The following is a 22,630-nucleotide window of genomic DNA, read 5'->3' as shown; positions in this document are numbered from 1 at the left end:
TAATTCCTTTGCTTTATCCGTAAACATCTTCAACCCCAGATTTGTGTCCTGCCGATAAGCCATTTATAAGAGGTATTCAGACATATATTTCATTGTCAAAATACTAATGTCCAGTACAGCTTCCCTTCAAAACGCAATATGATTATGAAGGGAATCAATAAAATCATTGTCCACTAGCTATTTTACTAGTTCTACCTACATTCACTTGAAACTAACTGCCCTTCAAGAACACTATGGGTCTCTAAAAATGGAGAATGATTGATTGACTGGGGTATGTATTCATGGTGCTGAAAATGGAGAATCTAAGGAGAGAAAAAGAGCAAGGGACAAACACGCGATGAAGTGAGGCGAATAAAAAGGTAAGGAGTGAAAGGTGAGAAGGGGCATGCATAGATTGAGGAGTGAGAGGTAGTCTGAAGAAAGATGGCAGCTGGATGGAGAGATAAAAAACTATGTGGATGGGAGCACGTACAGAAACAAGGAAGAAACAATAAAGCAATAAAAGATGGAGACAAGAGTGAGAGTGGGACGGATGAGTGATGAAAAGATAGAGAATAGAGGAGAGGAATGCGAGATGATGGGCAGATAATGGAAGAACAGGAGAGATCAATGTGAAAACTGAAAGAACAAGATTTGCACAAAAGGTGTAGGTATCTCAGAAACTTAAGGAGTACGTAGCACATGAGGGAAGAAATGCATAAGATGGTAGAAAAAAATGGAATGTTGAACTTATGCAGGGGTTAATAAGAAACACAGGGAAGGAGGGGCAAAATATGTGAAAACAGAAAAGTTACATTGATAGAGGAGTGAAATGTGTAGGACTGAATAAGAGGAGGAACGAAATGGAATGCAAGAAACCAATGGAAAGGTACCAAGATAGACCCCCAAAGAATGAAAGCTGGAGTGAAGGAAACCTGGGGAGTGATCTGAGTTAGAGAAAATTGCATACTATTAATTAATAAGAACCACAGCTGACTATAAATAGTGCCTCAGCATGATCCCAACCCGTGGCAGTCGGCAGCCAACTCGCTCAATGTTCATCTTCCCTTTCGGGCTGGTCAATAAATGGGTAACTAATGAAAAGTAAATTATGATAACCCGGATGTCAAGATTGCCTGCAATAATATCTCACCCGCCACAAGCTCAAGGGCCAATGAAACGAATGTGATTTTTTTTTTTTTTTTTTTAGCACCGAGGCCATAAGAGGCTGACAAAGACCCCTCCTGCATGGTTCACTTTTACAATGCCCTTGAAAATAAATGTGCATAGATTTTCTGCTCTAACTTTGAAAATGTTCATCCCATCCTCGAATCATCATTTTAGGCTTGATCATCGTGTTGCTTCTCCCGCTTTGTACGTATCGTCTGGAGCTTCGAACGCCGCGCTATAAGATTCCAAGTTTTGTGGCGCATATGACTTCCTAATCTCTAGTCTTCAGTATAACCACATTCCCATATCGTCACACCATAGTCACCGTACCATTCCTTCCTTCCAAACCATCAATTGCCATAACTATGCTATTACCTTACCTCTTTATCACCAACCCTCAATCACCTCCGCCAGTCTTTCTCTTATTATCCTTTATTTTTTTTCTTATAGAGCAAGGAAGGCAACTCAAGGGCAATACAAATAAAAAAAAAAGCCCGCTAGACGCTGTTCCAACAAAAAATAGAACGAGGGACCAAAAGAGGAGATCGATGTCTTATTGCTATCTTATTACCTTGTTACATCATATTACATCTTATTGTTCCTCTCCCTATCATCCATTATTGCCACGTACAAAATCTTGCTTAAATCATCCCGTTCAAGTCACCTGCTGACACTTAAAAAAAGGTGACTTACTCTTTAAAATGCTCACTTATACAACATGCTACCCAGACAAGCATCCAATATTGAATCTACTACGTCCATAACACACAGACCTTACCTTACATACACGATAGCCAGGACCGCAGCCAGCACCACAGCCTGCCACATCACCACTCTCAGATGTTTCAATCCCACCTACCGCCCGCCGCCGCCAGAGGCCAGTGTGGCGTTTCCAGAGGTGCCAGATTGTTGTACTCAGGGCATCGTATTTACCGTTTTTTGACACTTAACAACTAACAAAAAACTTTAAATGAGTCTAGTTTTGGGTGTGGAAGAGACATTTTTGGGGGTGGAAAGCGGGAAATATAATAAGAGACAGCACGGCAAGAGTGGTGTGGCGCTTCCGGTGTTGCCAACTTGCCATCATCAAATGTTAAATCATCCATGATCTCCGAAATATGTGCCCCCAAACCTACTAGTAAAACTTTTTAAACACACGAGCAAAGCAGTAGGCTATATATATGTAATTCAGTTCAGGCAATACTCGTGGTAGATTTTATTTCCCAGGTGAGTCCGTACAGTTGCATGATACCTCTGTCGAAGCTTTGAAACTGTACACTGAAGCCAGATGGTATGACTTTAATAATTTATTACTAAAAAAGTAGAGACCAGCGATTTTATAGAAATATGCAATCTCTCTCTCTCTCTCTCTCTCTCTCTCTCTCTCTCTCTCTCTCTCTCTCTCTCTCTCTCTCTCTCTCTCTCTCTCTCTCTCTCTCTCTCTCTCAGTGGATTATCAACAGCTGGATTTTATTTATTTTCTGCATTTAAACCTACGTGCAGGAATGAAAACACATTTACATCACAAACCATATGTTTCGAATGGAAAGTATGAAAAAATAGACTAAATTGTTATTGCAACTTGTAGCCTTGCTCCCAACTAATATAAAAGCTTCCCCTTAGCAATGAATAAACTAGTTATCCACTTTTATGAGTTTTTTTTTTTTTTACAGCACAGGAAGCAGCTCTAGGGCAAAAAAAAAAGGAAACAATAATAAAAAAAGACCGCTATTCGCTGCACTGTGTGACATGGACAAGGCAGCAGGTGACAAACGCAACACTGGTTAGTCAACAAACACAAGGCAACCCGAGTTAAGATTATATATAGCTCCACAAGGGTTTTACAAGATCAACCATTACATATCCAAACAACGTTGAGCATGTCTCTTAAAAGCTTCTGGGGTGGTATGCTCAACTACATGTTCACATCAACCTCGAAAATAAGCCCCATTCACGCTGGCCCAGTAACTCCCAATGATACAACTTTTCTCAATATCCATCAGCCATATACACTTGGAGTTTGAGAGGGCACAAAGACCGGAGACATAGATATGGACAAGGAAAGCCTTCCGACATTTATTTTTTTAACAACAAAGGAGACAGCTCAAGGACAACAAAAAGAGTGTAGAAAAAGAAAAAAATGCTACTTGCCGCTCCCACAACAGACAAAAGTAAAGAGTGGCCAAAAGAGAGGTCAGTTTCGGGTGGAGAGGTGTCTTGATACACTCTTCTTGAAGGAGTTCAAGTCATAGGCAGGAGGAAAAACAGACGAAGGAAAGCTGTTCGAGATTTTACCAGTGTAAGGGTTGAAAGAATGAAAATGCTGGTTAACTCTTGCATAAGGGGTTAGGACAGCATAGGGATGAGCTAAAGTAGAAAGTCGAGTGCAGCGGGGCCGCGGGAGGAGGGGAGGTATGCAGTTAGCAAGTTCAGAAGAGCAGCCAGCATGAAAATATCGATAGAAGATAGAAAGAGAGGCAACATGGCGTCGGAATTTAAGAGGTAGAAGACTGTCAGTATGAGGAGGGGAGTTGATGAGACGAAGAGCCTTTGACTCTACTTTGGCCAAGAGAGCTTTATGAGTGGAGCCCCCCCACACATATGATGCATATTCCATACATGGGCGGACAAGCACCCCTGTATATGGACAGCATCTGTGCGGGGGAGAAGAACTGGCCCCTTGCGGAACCCATACTGGCGATCAGAAAGAAGGTCAGAAGTGGATAGATGCTTAAGAAACTTCTAGCTAAGGATTGATTCAAAAGCTTAAGATAGATAAGAAAGTAAAGCTAGTTTGAGGGATTGGAACGGTCACACTACTTAGGCACAGGCTGTATGAAGCCGTACCTCCAGCAGGAAGGAAAGGTACATGTTAATAGGCAGAGGCGAAAGGGTTTGACCAGGCAGGGTGTCAGTACGGAAGCTCAGTTCTTAAGGACAATAGGAGGCACTCCATCAGGTCCATAAGCCTTCTGAGAGTTGAGGCCAGAGAGGGCATAAAACCATCATTCTTAAGAATCTTAATATCAGGCATAAAGGAGTCAGAGGGGAGATGAGTAGGAGGAATATGCCCTGAATTGTCCAAAGTGGAGTTTTTACAGAAAGTTTGAGCGAAGAGTTCAGCCTTAGAGATAGATAAGACGGCGGTGCTGCCGTCAGGGTTAGGGAGAGGAGGGAAAGATGAAGAAGTGAAACTGGGGGAGATATTTTTGTCTAGGTGCCAGAAGTCTCTGAAAGAATTAGAAACAGCAAGGTTTTGACATTTCCTATGGATGAAAGAGCTTTTGGTAAGTCGAAGAATAGATTTGCCATGATTCCGGGCAGAAATGCAAAGATCATGGTTAGCAGGAGTGCGAAGGCTCTGCTACCTTTTGTGAGCTGCCTCTCTATCTTTGACAGCACGAGAACAAGCGTGATTAAACCAAGGCTTTTTAGCATGAGGAGTAGAGCAACATGAGACATCTTTTTGCTTAATTAACGCTGTATATAGAGTCTGCCTCTCCTTTTCAAGGCCGGAATTCGATTCCAAGGCTGGTTATTGAAAAAAATATAGTTTCTTCTGAATAGATAAGTTTCTCAAGTACTTTGAGAAAGAGTAGACCCCCATAACAAAGGGGGGTGGTTTGCTTTTGATATGACTGATGATACAACATTTGATGGGGCAGGGTGAAAGTCTCATTTTCTAAAGTTAATGTGAACAGTAGCTATATATCGGCTCAGTTGTGTCCCAGGGCGCGGGCTACGAGGCTAGGATCGGCGGCGTGGGGCATCGTGACCTTCAGTCGGGAGTCCTGGGTCATGGAGTGCACGATGGTGGACTGCGCGTTGTCGTTGCCGCTCCAAGCCCTGCACAGGAAGAAGGAAGGAGAAAGAAAGCGTCAGGGCTTCTTGTGTAATGACAGGCAAACTCACGAACTTACCAGGGTAAACAATCACTTTAAAAGCCTAAATTTACATTCTATAGAGAGGTGAAGTGTGCGTGGAAACTTGGTAGCAGTTTGAAATAAAGGCAGGGCTTTAGCAATGATGGTTAATAGTTTGTTTTTTTTTCCTACATGCCAGCCTGTAGTGCCGGTAGGCTTTCTTGAGGGGCCTGGTAGTCGGCCCCAGCCCGTCATGGCGCAGGCAAGTGTTTTATAGTGGCGCCATCTTTTCTTGGCTCATGCTGCCCCCCGAAGCTCATTCTTGAGTCACTTGGACGGTTTCCTCTAGAGTCCGGGTTGATGAGTGGTCTTCAGGACAACCCAGGACAACCCAGGTGGTAGCGATAGATTTGAACCCGTGTCGTCCATCACGCGGTGACTGTGGGGCCCTCACGCTAACCACTCAGGTAGTAAAAGCGCAGGGTAGGACAAGTAGCAATGAGTTCAAAATAGATAGCTTCAAATTTTATGAAAACAGGAAAGAACTGGCTGACTAATAGAGTTGTAGATGAATGAAACAGACTTAGAAGTCATGTGGGGCCAGTATGATAGAAACATCCAAGAAAAGGTCAGACAAATCCATGGCTAGGGTGAATAAACGGTGTTACGGTCACAAGAGGTGCTCAGTGTAGGCAGATTGTGTGGTATGTTGCAGACTCCTTATGAATGTTCTGTTCAAATTTCCAAAGTCACAAGTGCATATGTATCGACGTTCATTCTCCCGGGGGCCCTACCCTCTTGTTGAAAGGTACTCAAGGCACTCAATAATGATTCATGTTACCACAAGAGACTGAAATACGAAATGGGGGTTCTTCAGTGAGAGAGAAGAGGGAGAGAGGGGTGATGTATTACACCCAATATTCTAGATTCCTTGGCACGCCCCTCCACTCACTCACCTTCGCGCCACCCCGTTGGACACGTCCCAGTTCAGCAGGAGCGTGGCGCGGTAGTGGGCGTCTTCGGAGCCGTCCAGGACCAGTCCGAACCCGCCGTTCATCACCTCGCCCCTGGTAGAAAAAAACAAAGGAAACACATTCAGGCTGCGCTCCCTATCCTGCCAGAACCACAGTCCATGGAATGTTTTTTTTTTTTTTTTGGGGGGGGGGAAGGAGGTCGAAGCCGCTTTCAAATTATTGTCTCACGCATATATGACACTAAAGTAAAGTCACCTTGGCTTTGCAACACTCCTCACATGACAGTTTTACCACATCACACTCTTTCCATCCCATCTACACACGGTACGCAAGCCTCTCATCTTCATTCCTCCTCCTCACCTAAATTCCGCAATGTTGCCTCCGCCGCAATGTTGCCTCTCTTTATATTCTCACGCTATTCTCTCTGAACTGCAACTGCATGCCTCCCCTCCCCCCCCCCCCCCCCTCCCCGCACACTTGACTCTCACTCTCATCCCTATACTCCTTATACTGTCCATGCAATTAGCAAGTTAACCAGCATCTTCACCCCTTTCTTCCCTCACGGTGAACTCTGGATCAATCTTGTTCATCTGTCTTCCCCTGCCGATGATTCTGAACTCTTCAAGGAGGAGGGTATCCTCCTCCTCCTGACGAACACTTATCTTCGGCGGCCACTTCTGATTCTTTTTTTTTTAGAGCAGCGAGCTTTTTTTTTTATTAATGTTTACTTTTTTGTGCCCTTGAGCTGTCTCCTTTGCTGTAAAAAAAAAAAAAAAAAAACATTTCACACATTACAATCATGAAATCCTTGTGGACAATGTAAAATACGTTAAAAAGTCACAATAACTAGATGTGGACTTCCGTTTGGGGTCAGAGCGCAGGTGACGTTCAAGTACTGTGGTCGCCGTACACTGTAAGCTGATCCAGAAGCTCCGCCCCCTCTTCCATAGCTTATTTTCACAGCAAGAGAGGCAGCTCAAGTGAAAAACAAAAACAACAACAAAAAAAAAGTTCGCTCTTCGCTGCTCCAACAAAAGAAAACAGAACAAGAAGCCAGAGGGGAAGTCAGTTTCGGGTGGAGAGGTGGATTGGATGAAAGAAGGCTGGAGCTAGGAGTCAGTGTTACCTTGTGGGGAGGGGGAGGTAGGGGCGGGGTTTCTAGACCAATGTAGTGTACGGTGACAATGGTTTATGTTTAATGCGAGCCGTAAAATCAGGGGATATTATAATCCATTCTTTAGTTGTGGGATGTCGCCCGTCAAGACTCACCAGCCCACGCCGCCCCCGTTGTGAAGAGCCACCCAGGTCGCCCCTCGGAAAGCATCTCCAACGAAATTCTGAACAGCCATGTCTGAGGGAGGAGAGCACAAGCACGTCAAAGGGAAGGTGCCAAAGATGTAGACAAATGCAGGGTAGGTAGCAAGGTCATTTTGGCAACTTGGTAAATGCTGAACAAGGGTGATATATTTATTCTTTTGTATCGTCACAACTAAAGAATCAATGGCGTCTGAGAAAGTTACGATTGATTATGTGATGGCTAGCAAGAAATGTGTTTAATGTACTCGTGATACTGCAACTATATAACTTTTATGGTGGCGTTTTCTTCTTTTTTTTCAGCCTGTGCCTCAGTCTCAATAATATATGGTGGTATCAATAAAGTATTCAAATAATGGGAAAAAGTCAGATAAAAACGTAGCAACTGAAAGGAGGAGGAGGAAAAATAAAAATTAAGGAGGAGGAGGAGGAGGAGGAGGAGGAGAAGGAGGAGGAGAGAACAGTAACTGAGAAACGGGAGAGTAACGAAAGGATAAATGTCAAGAAAGAAGTAGAGAAATAAATATATGCTGCCATTCACAACGTTTGGTCAGACAAACAACAAGATATTTTCTCAGGGCATGAAGCAATATGGAAAACAAACGTTAAAGCATACGCCATTGAGCTACAGTGGACAATACCATCCATCTTCTCTAATTATCGTCCAAGCTCTCTTCTATCATTTTATTAGGGAGTTGATAAGCTTTAGAGGTGACTACCTGCGGTGAAGGCTGACCCGTCGTACACGTTGGAGGTCTCTCTGTAGGGGGAGTCTGTCCCGCTCACGTCATGGTGGTCGCGGCTGATAACCACCGGGGCCTGCAACACCTCACCATCAACACCACACCTCCATGGAAACTTTATAATGAGTACATGCACGGTTATAGAGAAAGACTACTGTGGCCGAAGAACCAACCGACCAACCCATACCATACCTCCATGGGAACAAATGAAGACGTGCAGGGTTAAGGGGTAAGACTACTGTCCCCGAAGAACCAGCTGACCCATACCATACCTTGAGGCTGCCGACGCGAACTGCTTCATTGAATGCCTGGGCGATCTTGACTCTCCCTCGCTGGTCTGAGTACAGGATCCTCGCCTGGCTCCCCACAACCATCTTATGCTTCCCCGCCTCCTCGATCCACTTCATGTTGTCCGAATACTGTTGCCGCACCTTCACTGGGAGCTCTTCTGCTGGTCGTAAAGAGATGAAGGGATACTGACCGATGAGAGAATGGTTCAAGGGTCGCGCCCCTGTACTGGGTCGAGATAGACTATACACCTGCTCACTGGATCGCCTTTTCTTCACTAATAGATAGCTAAATATCACCCGGCGAGAGACATATACTAGAGCTTAATAGTTTCAGGAAGCTTTATTAAAAGGGGTCATAGGGGTAATGCCAAAGGTAAAAGTGGGTCGCAATAAGATAAGTTTGAAGAACATTGGCTTACAGGCACAAGTATATGAGAGAGAAGAGTGTTACGTGGCATGCCTGTATCAAGATAGGAAATCATATCCATAAATTAATACTGTGGAAACAAGAATAAAGTCAAATCGTTAAAATACACACACACACACACACACACACACACACACACACACACACACACTCACACTCACCGCTACAGATGGCCGCCAGAACTTCGTAAGCAATTTTATCACTTGTCTCCAGGTCCGCGGGGTCCCCTGAGGTGCACACCCACCGGAAGGGCCCGAACCCGAGGGAGAAGATGTCCCTGAGAAGCAGTGGAGGAAACAGTTGCCTTTGAGTAGCATTAAAATGGTAACCAAACCCATTCCCTTTATTCCTGTATGCTTTCAACCTCTTCCATACTATCCAGCTTTATTGCTCGGCCCTGCCCCATCACCCCATCCCATCGGCCGCCCTGCAACTTACCCCATGATGTCCTGCACATAGCTTGGGTAGCGGAACTTAAGGGCGTCGTCGCCATCGGCAGCGCTCACATTGGCTCCCGCGCGACGAGCCTCCAGCAGGAAAGCGTTGCCGTAGTCCCAGAAGAAGAGGCCAGCGTCTGCCAGCTTGTTGATTGCGACGACCTGGCGACGCAGCGACTCCTCCACTAGACTTTTAAACTTGTTGGGGTCTTTGGCCAGCATCTGGAGAAGGCAGGATGGGAACATTGGTGTGAGCCGCACAAGACATGCAGACCCATATTCTCAAACATTTCGGGGCTCACACATCCACATTTGATAAGGCTTTCGTAGAGGTTGTTGTGGGTATTGACATAGGTAGTTTTATGAACCTAGTGATGGTATGACAAGGCTTCTGCACCATGAACGTGAAGAATACTAAATGAGAATCCGGTTAATCTTCTTTGTGCATGGCCTTTGGAAATGCTGGTTGTGAGAGCCGAAAGCGTCTGAGTATACGGTCTAAAGAGTCTCAAAGAGTCCCGTCACAAGCCCTCAAGCACGTCCCACTCACCTCCTCAGCTTGCTGGTATGTCAGCTGCACGGGGCAGTAGCCGCCACCGAAGGGATTGTGACACGAGGTCTGGTCGGAGCCTAGTTCGACGAGCAGTTCTCCGGTTGACTCGTACTCCTTCACCAAACGCTCCCACACGTCCACCACATTACCCAGGTAGCCGATGGAGGTGGCCTATGGTAAGAGCCGAAGATTATTAGTCGGTATGGAATGTGGAAAAAAAATTACTCGGGTTTCTGAATAACTGGATCTGTATTATTTGAACATCTATGTAAATTTCTCTAAATATTCTCTCTCTCTCTCTCTCTCTCTCTCTCTCTCTCTCTCTCTCTCTCTCTCTCTCTCTGTTCCATAACCTATCCCCAGCTCACCTCCTTCTTGGCGCGTGCCTCCCGAATCCTTCTGATGAGGGCGTCGAGGTCGCCGGTGTACTCCTGCAGCCACCCCTGGTTGTGACGCTTCTTCAGGGCCTCCTCGCTCACCTGAGGAGGTATTCAGGCTTTCACGCTTGGAAAACTGCCCCTACTTGCACTTCCCTTCTACCTTCGACTTTCTTTCCTTTCTACCTCTCCTCCTCCTCCCACTTAAATAATATAATTATGAATACGTTCACAACAAGAACAACCATTTTATTAACAATGTGCCGGAGAGGAGCCAAAAGAAGAAGCCAACCGTCCACCAAAGAGCTTAATAAGATTTAAGAACATAAGAACAGGGAGACTGCAAGAGGCCGAGTGACCTACACAGGGCAGCTCCAGAATCCCCCCCTCATGGTCTTGGGTTGTCCAGCGCAACGCCCCCCACTCACCTCAGCCACCACGCCGATGCAGCCGCAAATCACCGCCGCCTTGGCCTGCGCCCCGCTCATACCGCCGAGGCCCGAGGTGAGCAGCACACGGCCCGCCAGGCTCTCCAGGCCCAGGTACTTCCGCCCCGCGTTGAGCACCGTCAGCTGGGGACAAGAAAATCGAGGTCAGTAGTGGGCCGGCAATGCAATGGCCAAAGCAAAAGAAAGTCTGGTGCCCAAGATTCTAAAAGTCGTCTGAAGTTTTTACTACTACTACCTGCTTACTCCAGTTAGCTGCTTTCTTTTGTATGCTATCGTAACAGTTTTCAATAATAATAATAATAATAATAATAATAATAATAATAATAATAATAATAATAATAATAATAATAATAATAATAATAATAATAATAATAATAATAATAATAATAATAATAATAATAATAATAATAATAATAATGATGATAATAATAATAGTTGCAGCAATTCCAATATTATAATAATAATAATAATAATAATAATAATAATAATAATAATAATAATAATAATAATAATAATGATGATGATGATAATGATGGTGAGACGAAGAACAAAAACAAAAACAAGAACAACAACAACAACAACAACAACAACAACAACAACAACAAGAGTAATATAATAAAAAAGGGAGAGTCTGGATCTGATAAATCATTCTACATGCAACTTTTCACCATTATCTCATCTTTAATACGTGCCATACAATACAAGGCTGTGATCTCTGCAATATTCTACTTTAAGGACTATTTGCTCTATCTCTCTATTCATTCCCATCTAATAGTGCCTTAGCAATGTACTTCTCCGTCCCCTCATTTTATTTTCTTATTGTCCAGGTGAAGGTCGGCAGGTACCGCCCTCCTCCCTTATTGTACATTCAACAATAAACTATTACTACTATTTTTTCTAATACTTTTTTTTTATTTACAAGACTTCCCGCTACTCGCCATGCTGAGGGCTTCACAGGTTTACCGTTCGTGATATTAATGAACCATATTTAGCAATTTCTGGCTGTCCTAACTACGCCCGGTGTGCTTTGGGGTACAAAATGACGTAAAAAAAAAAAGTGAACATGACCAACATAAAGACTTTCAAGAATGTAAGACGCAACCAAGATTTTTTTTACTTAAATAAATGCATTAAACATATATGTAACTGAATCAGGGAATGACAAAATAGCTTAACCCACAAAGGTATGATGAAAAATATTACCTGTTCTCTATATACGGTAGTCTAAACATAGTGTTCAAGTCCCTGCTGGCATATATAGAGCTACCTTGTCAAACTTCCCCATGGCGGCAGCTGGCAATCCTTATGCACCTCTGCCAGATTATCGTACTCAGAGCATAGTATTTACCGGTTTTTGACGCATAACCCTGATTGCCCCTGCACAAGAAATATCAGAAATTAATTGTTTTAACAATAATTATAAGTGAATCTCGTTATTGGGGTCCAGGAGACAGTTTTTGGGTCGGTCGGAAGTCGGTAAATATAAGAGGCTGAGTACGACAATCTGGCACTCTCGCGCGAATCAACATTACTGGAACCAAACAAACGGGGCTGCAGGTGACAGGTGAGGCGCACACCCTCCCATAGCACACACACACACACACCCTGCCCTGCCCTGCCCTGCCATGCCCTGCCCTTGACACATAATGGCGCGGCGGTCAGGGCGTGAGGACAAGGCAGTGTGAGTGGTGAGCCTTGGCCAGACGCGGGGCGGCCACTCACATACTCAGGCCAGTTTTTTGTTTTTTTTCGCAGGAAAGGAAGCAGCTCAAGGGCATAGGAACATAATAGAAAAAAAATGCCCGCTAGTCGCTGCTCCAAAAAAAGATATAAATATAGAGTGGCCTAATGCTGATATACCGCCCTCCTCCCAAAATTGTAATCTTGAAATAATAATGAAAATTTAAAGCTAATACAACAAAGCTCACCAGAAATAAAACTGCTTTGTCGTCACCATACTCAGAAACATGGGACAATACACTATAATCAGAAGCAGTGAAAAATAGCTCAAGCCCAAGCAAGGCTCGGGAATACAGACTAATGCTGCCTATATACTGAAAACGGTGCATTACGTACTGTATCACAAGTATTAATCTAAAATATTTAAACCTAGCAAGCCATACCACCTCCTAATGGGGAAGGCTTCACCCCCTCTGACCCCCCCCTGTATTATAATCTAACCTAAGCTAACATCATTTCCCAGTGGAGGGACTCTGTCTCCCCTCATTTAACCACTTCAGGAGGAAATGATTACATAGAAAGATGAATAGTACGACAAGATATGTCAGTAAATAGAGCCAAACTCAGGAGTACGCCACATTAAAACTAGTTAATAGTGTACCAAAAACTCATTCTATGGGTTATGTTAAGACCCAGACTCAGTGGTGCAAACTCCCATTGGCTGAGAAAGATACGTTGTCCTGATTATCATATCAAGTGAACCTTCTCGACATGTCCACTGGTGCAATACTTCAGAAGACAGCAGGTGTCAGGTCAGGATGGACCGTGACTGTTATGGCCTTCTACGGCGGCCCTCCCTGATTGCCCTGCACTTATCAACACGGCCCTCCCTAACGGCCCCATAATTGTCACTGCCTGACAGCCCTACATTTACTTGGACGACTCTCCTTACCTGCTCTTCACCTACTTGTAGTTGGTAAACTTGCACTGAACCATGACAGTCTCCTCTCTTTAACACTTCAAAGCACCAACTGATAGTTAGCACCAACTGATTGTTACAGTAATATTTTTGCTAGGTAATTAGCTGTGGACCAACACCTTTAGTCATGCATTACTGTTCTAATATGAAAATATAGAAACATTGGCTAACAGTTATATGTAAATCTACTTCTTACCCAACACACTGACTTACGTAATTAATTATGACATTGTGAGGTTATCTGGTTATTTGGAGAATATCATAACCAAGTGGTTCAGGATAGTGAAGATTTTACTTGTAACAGGCTCAAAGATGGAAATAATCATTATAATTGAAGATGAATATTGCTATTGCACTACAATTTTAGGTGCCATACTTATCATTAAAGAAAACCTGAATTTTTCACCACAGTTGATATGAATCACCTTTAAGCTCATTAATCTTAAATTCTTTCCTCAGGTTGAGAGATCGACTGGAGATCTCTCCTTAAAGTAACTTATGGAAGTCAAGGCGGGAAGGAGGCAGCCCTGGAATGCTGAGAGGCAGCTAGCACAGCAACTGACAGCTGCACCAGCATGACTACACCACACCTCTGACTACCTAAGAGACTCCTGGACCAAATAAGACCATCCACATACAAGCTGGCCATAAGGCTAGCTACAGCATGCCATAGATTACCATTGCTTCACTAAGATACTCACATTACTACCAGAGTTTATTTTATGATACTGTAAATGAATGTGTGCTCAAATAGGCTAGTCATTGAAGAGTTTATTTATGTTTAGCCCAAATTTATGCTGAATTATATAATGTGCTCTTATGTGCAATTTTTTTTTTAATTATTTGTAGCTTTATAATTTATGAACTTCTCATTGCCTTGCATAAACTATAGAAGATTATTTGCTGTCAGTAGGAATAAGACTTGGAATGCTTTGCCTTACACTACTGTGTGGAAACTTTTGTATTAGATGCTCAGTGCAATGTGAAATTAATGTAAGGTAAATATTTTCTATGAGAATCAGTTACCCCAAATATTTTTATATCACTAGTTCACCTGTGTACTGGAAGAATGGATACAAAGCTCCACCACACTTCATATGAATGTATCGAGTGTGGCCGCAAGTTCTCTGCCCCACAAGCATTGAGAATACACTCCCGGATGCATGATGGCAGAAAGACGTATCAGTGCCAAGACTGCGGGAAAACATTCAGGATGGAATTCTACTTCAAGTACCACCGCATGAATGACACTGGCATCAACAAGTTTGAATGTGGCATATGTGAGAAAAAGTTCAGCAATGAGAGTTGTGTGGACACCCACTACAAAATTCATTCCAATGAAAAGTCCTATGAATGCAGAAAGTGTGGGAAAGTGTACATCCAGCTTGGCAGCTTCAAAAATCATGTTATGGCTCACCCACCAACCTTCACATGCAAGGAATGCGGGAAAATTTTCACTGACAAGATCACTCTAACATCACATGAGCGAGCACATGTTTCACAGAAGCCTTATGAATGTTTGAACTGTGGCAAAAGGTTTGCCCATGCTTTTAATTTGGAAATACATACAGAGTCTTACTGTACATTTCAAAGAGAGGACAGAGAAAAAGGTACTAATAATGCAAAGCCACAAGGGCAGCGGTCTGTGTGGGACACCACGACGGGTCAAAATAAGAAAGGAAGAAGGGGAAGAGCACGCACAGTGGAGGTGGAGGTGATTGACCTTGGTTCAGACTCAGAGCCCGAGGAAGTACAACCTGAAGACTTCCTGCCCCTAGAGGTGTGTCTCAATGAGGGAGAGGAAGAGCTCAGTATACGAGATCTCATGGAAAGATATGAAGACAAAGAAGACATTTAGTTTTGGGATATGCCAGAACTTATAGTTACTTTTATATCATTTTATGGTATTTTTGTGTGAAAATTAAGTGATAAATAATCTTTAATAATTGTACATGGTAATCCATCTCAGGCACCTTTAATAGTGAAGCTCAAAACACTCATCTGTGAAGAAAGTTTGTTTCAATTTCACAAAAGAAAGTCTCATATGAAATACTCACTTTGGTAGCATAGCTGTTTCACATCAAAGAAATGTAATGTCTAATTTTTGCACATTTCCATAAAATATGAATTAAAAAAAAAAATTTCATTCATCTTCCATACTTTGTGGTTATTTTCATGAAAAGTTTCACTTCAGCTATTTCATATGTAAGAAAATTTTGCATATGAGTCAAGTATTAGATTTAATCATAAACATATATATTCACATTCTCAAAACCAATTAAATTTCTGCCGAATATATATTATGTAGCATCAATCAATGAATGGGGATGCACTGCCTCACCCATCCTACAGCAACACCCCAGAAATTTCCTCGTAGCACATCTCCATGCAGACGCCTTTCCCACCTCCCAGCAGGATCCACAGACTTGCTACTTCATTGCAGGTGCCCTTTTGGCCTCCTTCACTTAAGATTGTCTATTACAGGATCGACCCAGTGAGCAGAATCCACTGAGTAGCATCCCAAATGCCCATTTAGCCAGAGTTGGCATTCACTATTAAATAGCCTTGATTCAGTCTCACAAAGAGGTTGTCTATTTGGCACAATCATTCTAGTAATGCCCATGATTCTGCAAAGTATCTCTGCAGTCAAGTGGATCTCAACCCTCAACTCCCACCCTTATTCTGCCTCCTACCCCCAGCCTCCACCACAAACTCCCAAACACTATCTACACTCCCAACCTTTATCTCCTCCCTCCACCACCCTTAAACTTCACTCCAACCCCCAACTCAGCTTCCACCCCCAAAACCCGTTTTCGTAATAAAAAAATCACAAGCTGGAAACATATCACTGCATTGGTAAATCATTATTGTTAACATGATCATACTCACTGTGGTTCCATGGACGATGCCTTGAGGTCCTATGTAGCAATAGCTGCCAGCAGTCATCTGACCATATCTGTGAGAAACGAAAACAAAAAAGGTAGGTAGGTGGGTACAACATATATTATAACATGAATCGCCACATATAATATATTTAGACGTTTGCGTGATAGGTAAAGCAGGAAAATCAGAGGACACACCTCACTTGTATACCAAAGAGGGAAAAGTTAGTCCTATTAGAGAAAGACCAGTCAGTGAAACGGCCACACTGACATCGAAGTACTTAAATATTGACTCATGCGACTATACTAAACAGCAAATATGATTAATTAGCCGTACAAGGATGTCAAACGGGACCGCCACTCTTACTACCAGGCAGCGATGTTCTAATTATTGTTACGTAGATAAGTACTGACGAACACACAGGAGCTCTCTCTCTCTCTCTCTCTCTCTCTCTCTCTCTCTCTCTCTCTCTCTCTCTCTCTCTCTCTCGCACACTCACATGCTGACTCCCAGGGCAAACATCTCGTCGTAGTTCGCTTTCTTGGAGTAGTTGGGGATGACCATGCCGTTGGTGATGATGACCCGCGGGGAGCGAGGGTCGGAGGGGAACAGGCCGAGGGGGTGACCGGAGTACATCACCAGCGTCTGCTCCTCCGTCATCACCGAGAGGTAGTGCATCACCAGCCAGAACTGTACAAGGAGGAGAAGAGGAAGCAGCGCCATTGTTACCACCAGGGTCGATATCAGCACCAGAATGAACCGAAGAGCCAGTGACTACTTTCATTGTCACCCCCATCCTCAGAAAGGCACTGAAAATATTGATCAACCAAGGAAAACAGAATGTCACACACACAGATAGATAGATAGATTGATAGATAGATAGACAGACAGACAGACAGATAGATATTTTATTGACCACACTATTGCAAAAGAAATTCCCACACTACATATCCATTGGTCTAACAAAAGAATACGTACATTTGCTGAATAACTAATGTCTAAATCATAAATATTCACTAAACATAAGGATTCACGCATATCACACACACACACACACACACCTGCGCCCAGTTGGAGAGCACGTTGCCGTTCCCGCCGTAGGTGACCAGCTCCTGCGGGAACTGCGCCACGCGGGGGTCGAGGTTGTTCATCATCATCAGCATCACCGCCGCCGCCTTGCTGGTCCGTGCCGGGTACTGATGCAGCGGGTAGGCCCTGCTCGCCGCCGCCAAGGAGGAACACGACAAAGGAGACATAGATTAGAAGCAAAATGGGAGCCGGAAGAGGAAAGAGATTGAAGAAAAGGGAGCATACAGTAAAGATAAGTAGCAAAATGAAAGTCGAAAGTGTAGATAGACTGCAGAAGAAGGAACATACAGATACGTTGGAAAATGCAAGCCGAAAATGAGGATTAGATTGTAGAAGAAGGAACATAGAGTTGAAATAAGTAGCAAAATGGAAGACAAAAGAGGAAACAAAATGTAAACAAAAAACAAACTAACAAACTAAATAATAAACAACCTAACGTGCATGTGTGTATAACCACAGTGATTTTGTATCCTGTATATTTTGGGAGGTTTACCAAATCCCTCTGCACTAAGCTTATTATACTGTTCTAGTGGAAGTATGACAAACACCTCCCGTTCCTTTCTTGTATATCTTTTGCAACAATGAAAACCAATCGCTCCGCACCTCATGTCTATGTCAGGGAGGAATCGGTACATGTAGATGTGGCCAAACACCCGCAGCTCCTGGGCGAACTCCGGGGCGAGTGTCTTGTGGCAGTGGTCGGGGAAGTACCGCAGGGCATTGGTCACAGCCAGCTGCCAGAAAGAGGGAGAAGGTGGAAGCGTCATTAGCACGTGGGCAGTATAAACCAGTCTACGACTCATCACACACAAACTAACGAGGAAAATAAAGGACTACATTAGCAAAACAAAGAGAAAAATAAAGCAACAAATGTACGGGGCTGACGAAAATGTAGTCACTAATTACTTATTAAAAAAACTACTTTCCAACCAAATCAATCTAAATCAAAGAGAAAATGCATAACTAACACTATAAGGAAAATATGTAAAGGAGGGAAGTAGAATTAATAACATCTAAAAAAAAATGCAGGGACTTGTCACGGCACACTTCGACCCATATTCTCTAACATTTCGGGACTTACAACCCAACATTTGATACGGCTTTCGTGGAGGTTGTGGGTATTTCCGAAGGTAGTTTGAAGAGATAAGTGTTAGTTTGACAAGGCTTCTGCACCATGAACGTGAAAGAAACACTTATGAAAGCCCGGCTAATCTCCTTTGTGGCCTTGGGAAATATTTGGTTTGAGAGCTAAAAGCGTCTAAGAATGCGGGTCTTTTAAAACTCTTACATCTTATCGTCGCTCGGACTTATTGTGTAGTAAGAGTCTCCTACATTTTAGCAACATCGAAGCCATTGCACGGTACCTCTCCTACTTTTGTTTTTGTTCATCTAGCCATGACCGTTCAAAGATGCTTAAAAGATTCAGGAAGTGCGCTAAAATGAAACTCACGATCGCGAAACTAATCATAATTCGTTCCATGCGAATCTCTGTGGATGGGCAGAGGAAACGAGTCTCTTTCGTAACTTCAGGTTCTCTTTGTGTCCTTGCTGGTCTCATTATTGCTAGCCAGGACGATGCGACAGCTTACAACGTTGATAAATAAGCATATAGGACAAAGGTTGACAGCGCTGCGAGTTTTGACCATGTTGTGGAGGTCAGCGAGGTACAGTTAGGTTGGAAGAGCAAAACAAACCCTTGCATTTTTCTTTACTCGATGATGACTCGGATAAAGTCTCTAAACAGGTATGATGATGATGATGATGATGATGATAATGATGGTGAAGATAATGATAATGAAGATGATGAAGAAGATGATGATGATAATGATAAATGACGATAATGATGAATGTTGATGATGATGGTGACCCCCCTCTGACTCCTTTATGCCTGTTATAAAGATTCTTCAAAATGATGTTTTCTATGCCCTCTCTGGCCTCAATCCTCAGAAGGCTTATGGACCTGATGGAGTGCCTCCTATTGTCCTTAAAACTGTGCCTCCGTGCTGTCACCCTCTGCCTGTCAAATTACCCTTTCCTTCTGAGTATGCCTTGCCTTCATACAGCCTACCCTAAGAAGGTGACCTGCCTTCCTACTCTCCTGCTGAAGTATGCCTTTCATACAGCCTTACCTAAAGAAGGGTGACCGCTCCAATCCCTCAAACTACCGTCCTATTGCCTTACTTTCTTGTCTATCTAAAGTTTTTGAATCAATCCTTAACCGGAAGATTCAAAAGCACCTTTCCACTTCTGACCTTCTATCTGATCGCCAGTATGGGTTCCGCAAGGGGCGTTCTGCTGGTGATCTCCTAGCCTTCTTAACTGACTCTTGGTCATCCTCTCTTACCCGTTTCGGTGAAACTTTTGCTATTGCGCTGGACATATCAAAAGCTTTTGATAGGGTCTGGCACAAATCTTTGCTTTCTAAACTACCCTCCTACGGTTTCTATCCTTCTCTGTACCTTTATCTCCAGTTTCCTTTCTGACCGTTCTATTTCTGCCGTGGTAGACGGTCACTGTTCTTCCCCTAAATCTATTAACAGTGGTGTCCTACAGGGTTCTGTCCTATCTCCCACTCTTTTTCTGTTGTTCATTGATGATCTTCTTTCCAAAACGAACTGTCCTATCCATTCCTACGCCGATGATTCCACTCTGCATTATTCAACTTCTTTTAATAGAAGACCCACCTTCAGGAACTTAACGAATCAAGGCTGGAGGCTGCAGAACGCTTAGCCTCAGCCCTTACTATTATTTCCGATTGGGGCAAGAAGAACCTGGTGTCCTTCAACGCCTCAAAACACAGTTTCTCCACCTATCCACTCGACACAATCTTCCAAACAACTATCCCCTATTCTTTGACAACACCCAGCTATCACCTTCCTCAACACTAAACATCCTCGGTCCATCCTTAACTCAAAATCTTAACTGGAAACTTCATATCTCATCTCTTACTAAATCAGCTTCCTCGAGGCTGGGCGTTCTGTACCGTCTCCGCCAGTTCTTCTCCCCTGCACAGTTGCTGTCCGCCCTCGTATGGAGTATGCATCTCATGTGTGGGGGGGCTCCACTCACACAGCTCTTCTGGACAGAGTGGAGGCTAAGGCTCTTCGTCTCATCAGCTCTCCTCCTCATACTGATAGTCTTCTACCTCTTAAATTCCGCCGCAATGTTGCCTCTCTTTCTATCTTCTATCGATATTTCCACGCTGACTGCTCTTCTGAACTTGCTAACTGCATGCCTCCCCCCCTCCCGCGGCCCCGCTGCACTCGACTTTCTACTCATGCTCATCCCTATACTGTCCAAACCCCTTATGCAAGGGTTAACCAGCATCTTCACTCTTTCATCCCTCACGCTGGTAAACTCTGGAACAATCTTCCTTCATCTGTATTTCCTCCTGCCTACGACTTGAACTCTTTCAAGAGGAGGGTATCAGGACACCTCTCCTCCCGAAATTAACCTCTGATTTTGGACACTCCTTTAACCTTTTTTTCTTTTTTTTTCTTTGCGCCCTTGAGCTGTCTCCTTAGCTGTAAAAAAAAAAAAAAAAATGGTGATGATGGTGATTGTGAAAATGATGATGATGACGATGATGAAGATAAAAAGTATAGATAAAAGTATAAAAATTCAACCCACAACTGATACGTAATAGTCATGAACATTTTGCAGCGAGTGGCGTGCATCCTTATTTATTCAGTCTGATTAAAAGAAAAAAGATCCCCGGGGGCAGTGATCCTAATAAGGTAGCAGGGCAACAGCGGCGGAACACCATCATGAAGACCCCCCCCCCAGAGGACCCCAACACCCCTGAACTCGTCCCTTGCTGCAACTGCGTCACGAGTCTCAATATTACGAAACATTTATGAATTCCCTTCCCTCGGCCATATCTGGAACCCTTGATTTTTTTTTTTTTATCATGGTGCCCCAGAACCATAGAATCATAGAACTACGGTGCTGAGAACTGTTACCGCGATCATCTTTAGACTGACGTGGCCTGTTTCTTTGGTCGTTAGTTAGGTAATCATTGAGACATTTTACTGACCCAACGCGAAATCTAATTCAAAATCGTAAATACAGCAATATCTAAAAAAAACACCGAATGGTTAAACTCACGCTATTATATGGATACTTGTAACAAAAAGTTTATGATTAAAGATAACAGCCCATCTATGAATATTATCAACAGAGATAATTCGTAATATTACCTACCCTAAAGCCATTACAATCAATATTGCCATGCCCTGTTCCCGGGGTAGGGATCGAGGCCGACTTACTCGTTCGTATCAACTCGGTCATCTTAGCGGCTGCCTCAACGCCACACCGCCACCATCGAGGGCAGGTGTCCGGAGTAAATCATCTTTTTTTACTTATATGTATTGTGTAATTCATGACACTAATATTTGTATCATTGGAATGGCACACATATCGAGCCTGTCGGTAAATGATCTTATGTACAGAATTTAACGTTACCGTACCTGACGAACCACCACACGTGTCATTGCATAAACACCAACATCAATTTTCTTCGGGCCGTCCCTCGGCAGTGGCTGCTTCACCTCTTGCTGACTCAAGCTTAGTGCGCGAAATAACCCTGGCTCACTCACCTCCTGCTGCTTCGACGTGAGGCAGTGCGTCCTGACGGGGGCGTGGGCGATGCTGGGATCCCGAGTCCGTGGTGGAGGCAAGGGGTTGACGGGCAGGCCGCCGCACAGCTCTGCCAGGGTCAGCTTGGGTCTGGAGGAGGTGTTGGCATGCATGATGTGCTTGTACGGGGCACTCGGGGAATGAGTGGAAGATGAGGAATGTCCTCTCACGGGTAGTATAAAGTACAGATGGACTGACAACTCTGTTCTGAGCACAACGGCGTCTCCTGCTACACTGATCTCAGTCAGTCTACTCCCTGACACCCGGGACCCCCTGAGGTGGCGGAGTTCAGTCCGGAGTCAGGGAGTCCTGCGCTCTTAAACTTTTTTTAATACTTGTTTAGATGAACCAGTTTTAGATTGTGAATCAGCTTATTGAACTGCTAATTACGGAAGACGTTCTTTATCGCTGTACTGTTTCTTTTAGGTTCGTACAGAATCTTTCTAAAAATCATATTGAATATAATAACCTATACAACCTATAGTCAAACAATATACTTCCAGCTGGAGCCGACACACCTTCCACAACAACCAATCACCAGTCAGGGCTGACACACCCTCCACGACGACCAATCAAATCATCTCTCTCCCCACACCCCAAGAATTCATTGGCTGGGGGCAAACCGCGGTACAGTCGCTGGTCGCTGGGCGGGCCACTGGTTGTCCTTCAAACCACCACCCTGATTTTCTCCTCTGATAAATATTGTTTACGCTACCGATACACCTAAAGGAGTCATTGCCTTTTAGAGTATACGTTCAACGCTTTGCTCGTTGATCACTTGTTCG

The 22,630-nt window shown here is 43.8% G+C and overlaps 2 protein-coding genes across 4 annotated transcripts; one reads left to right on the top strand and one right to left on the bottom strand.

Moving 5' to 3' along the window:
- Positions 1 to 2,350: 2,350 nt before the first annotated feature.
- On the bottom strand, positions 2,351 to 22,386 carry LOC126995488 (urocanate hydratase-like). The gene is made up of 15 exons (XM_050855070.1): positions 21,806 to 22,386; positions 17,811 to 17,941; positions 17,180 to 17,333; positions 16,618 to 16,808; positions 16,125 to 16,191; positions 10,556 to 10,699; positions 10,119 to 10,229; positions 9,748 to 9,921; positions 9,199 to 9,419; positions 8,922 to 9,037; positions 8,316 to 8,491; positions 8,020 to 8,119; positions 7,256 to 7,337; positions 5,969 to 6,079; positions 2,351 to 4,995 (listed from the first exon to the last, which is right to left on the bottom strand). Exons 1-15 carry the CDS (start codon positions 21,956 to 21,958, stop codon positions 4,866 to 4,868), a joined length of 2,061 nt encoding a protein of 686 aa, XP_050711027.1. The 5' UTR covers positions 21,959 to 22,386; the 3' UTR covers positions 2,351 to 4,865.
- Positions 12,097 to 15,456, top strand: LOC126995489 (putative zinc finger protein 833). 3 transcript variants are annotated; one of them, XM_050855072.1, is made up of 2 exons: positions 12,097 to 12,140; positions 13,695 to 15,456. In XM_050855072.1, exon 2 carries the CDS (start codon positions 14,305 to 14,307, stop codon positions 15,091 to 15,093), a length of 789 nt encoding a protein of 262 aa, XP_050711029.1. In that variant the 5' UTR covers positions 12,097 to 12,140; positions 13,695 to 14,304; the 3' UTR covers positions 15,094 to 15,456. The 3 variants fall into 3 exon arrangements, with proteins under 3 accessions (XP_050711029.1, XP_050711031.1, XP_050711030.1); XM_050855074.1 differs by lacking the exon at positions 12,097 to 12,140 and adding an exon at positions 12,235 to 12,257; XM_050855073.1 differs by lacking the exon at positions 12,097 to 12,140 and adding an exon at positions 12,270 to 13,232.
- Positions 22,387 to 22,630: the final 244 nt, after the last annotated feature.

Source organism: Eriocheir sinensis, chromosome 8 (assembly GCF_024679095.1).
Source record: "Eriocheir sinensis breed Jianghai 21 chromosome 8, ASM2467909v1, whole genome shotgun sequence".
Taxonomy (NCBI): Eukaryota; Metazoa; Arthropoda; class Malacostraca; order Decapoda; family Varunidae; genus Eriocheir; species Eriocheir sinensis.
Note: the sequence above shows the minus strand (reverse complement) of the source record. Positions and strands in the feature narration are given on the sequence as shown.

Bases quoted from the DNA above. Each gene is read 5' to 3' on its own strand.
- LOC126995489 (XM_050855072.1), top strand. From the start codon at position 14,305: ATGGATACAAAGCTCCACCACACTTCATATGAATGTATCGAGTGTGGC.
- LOC126995488 (XM_050855070.1), bottom strand. From the start codon at position 21,958: ATGCATGCCAACACCTCCTCCAGACCCAAGCTGACCCTGGCAGAGCTG. The intron at 9,922-10,118 runs GTGAGCTGGGGA...CTCTTACCATAG, and splicing joins AGGCACGCGCCAAGAAGGAG to GCCACCTCCATCGGCTACCT. The intron at 8,492-8,921 runs GTGAGTGTGAGT...TACGACCAGCAG, and splicing joins TCTGGCGGCCATCTGTAGCG to AAGAGCTCCCAGTGAAGGTG.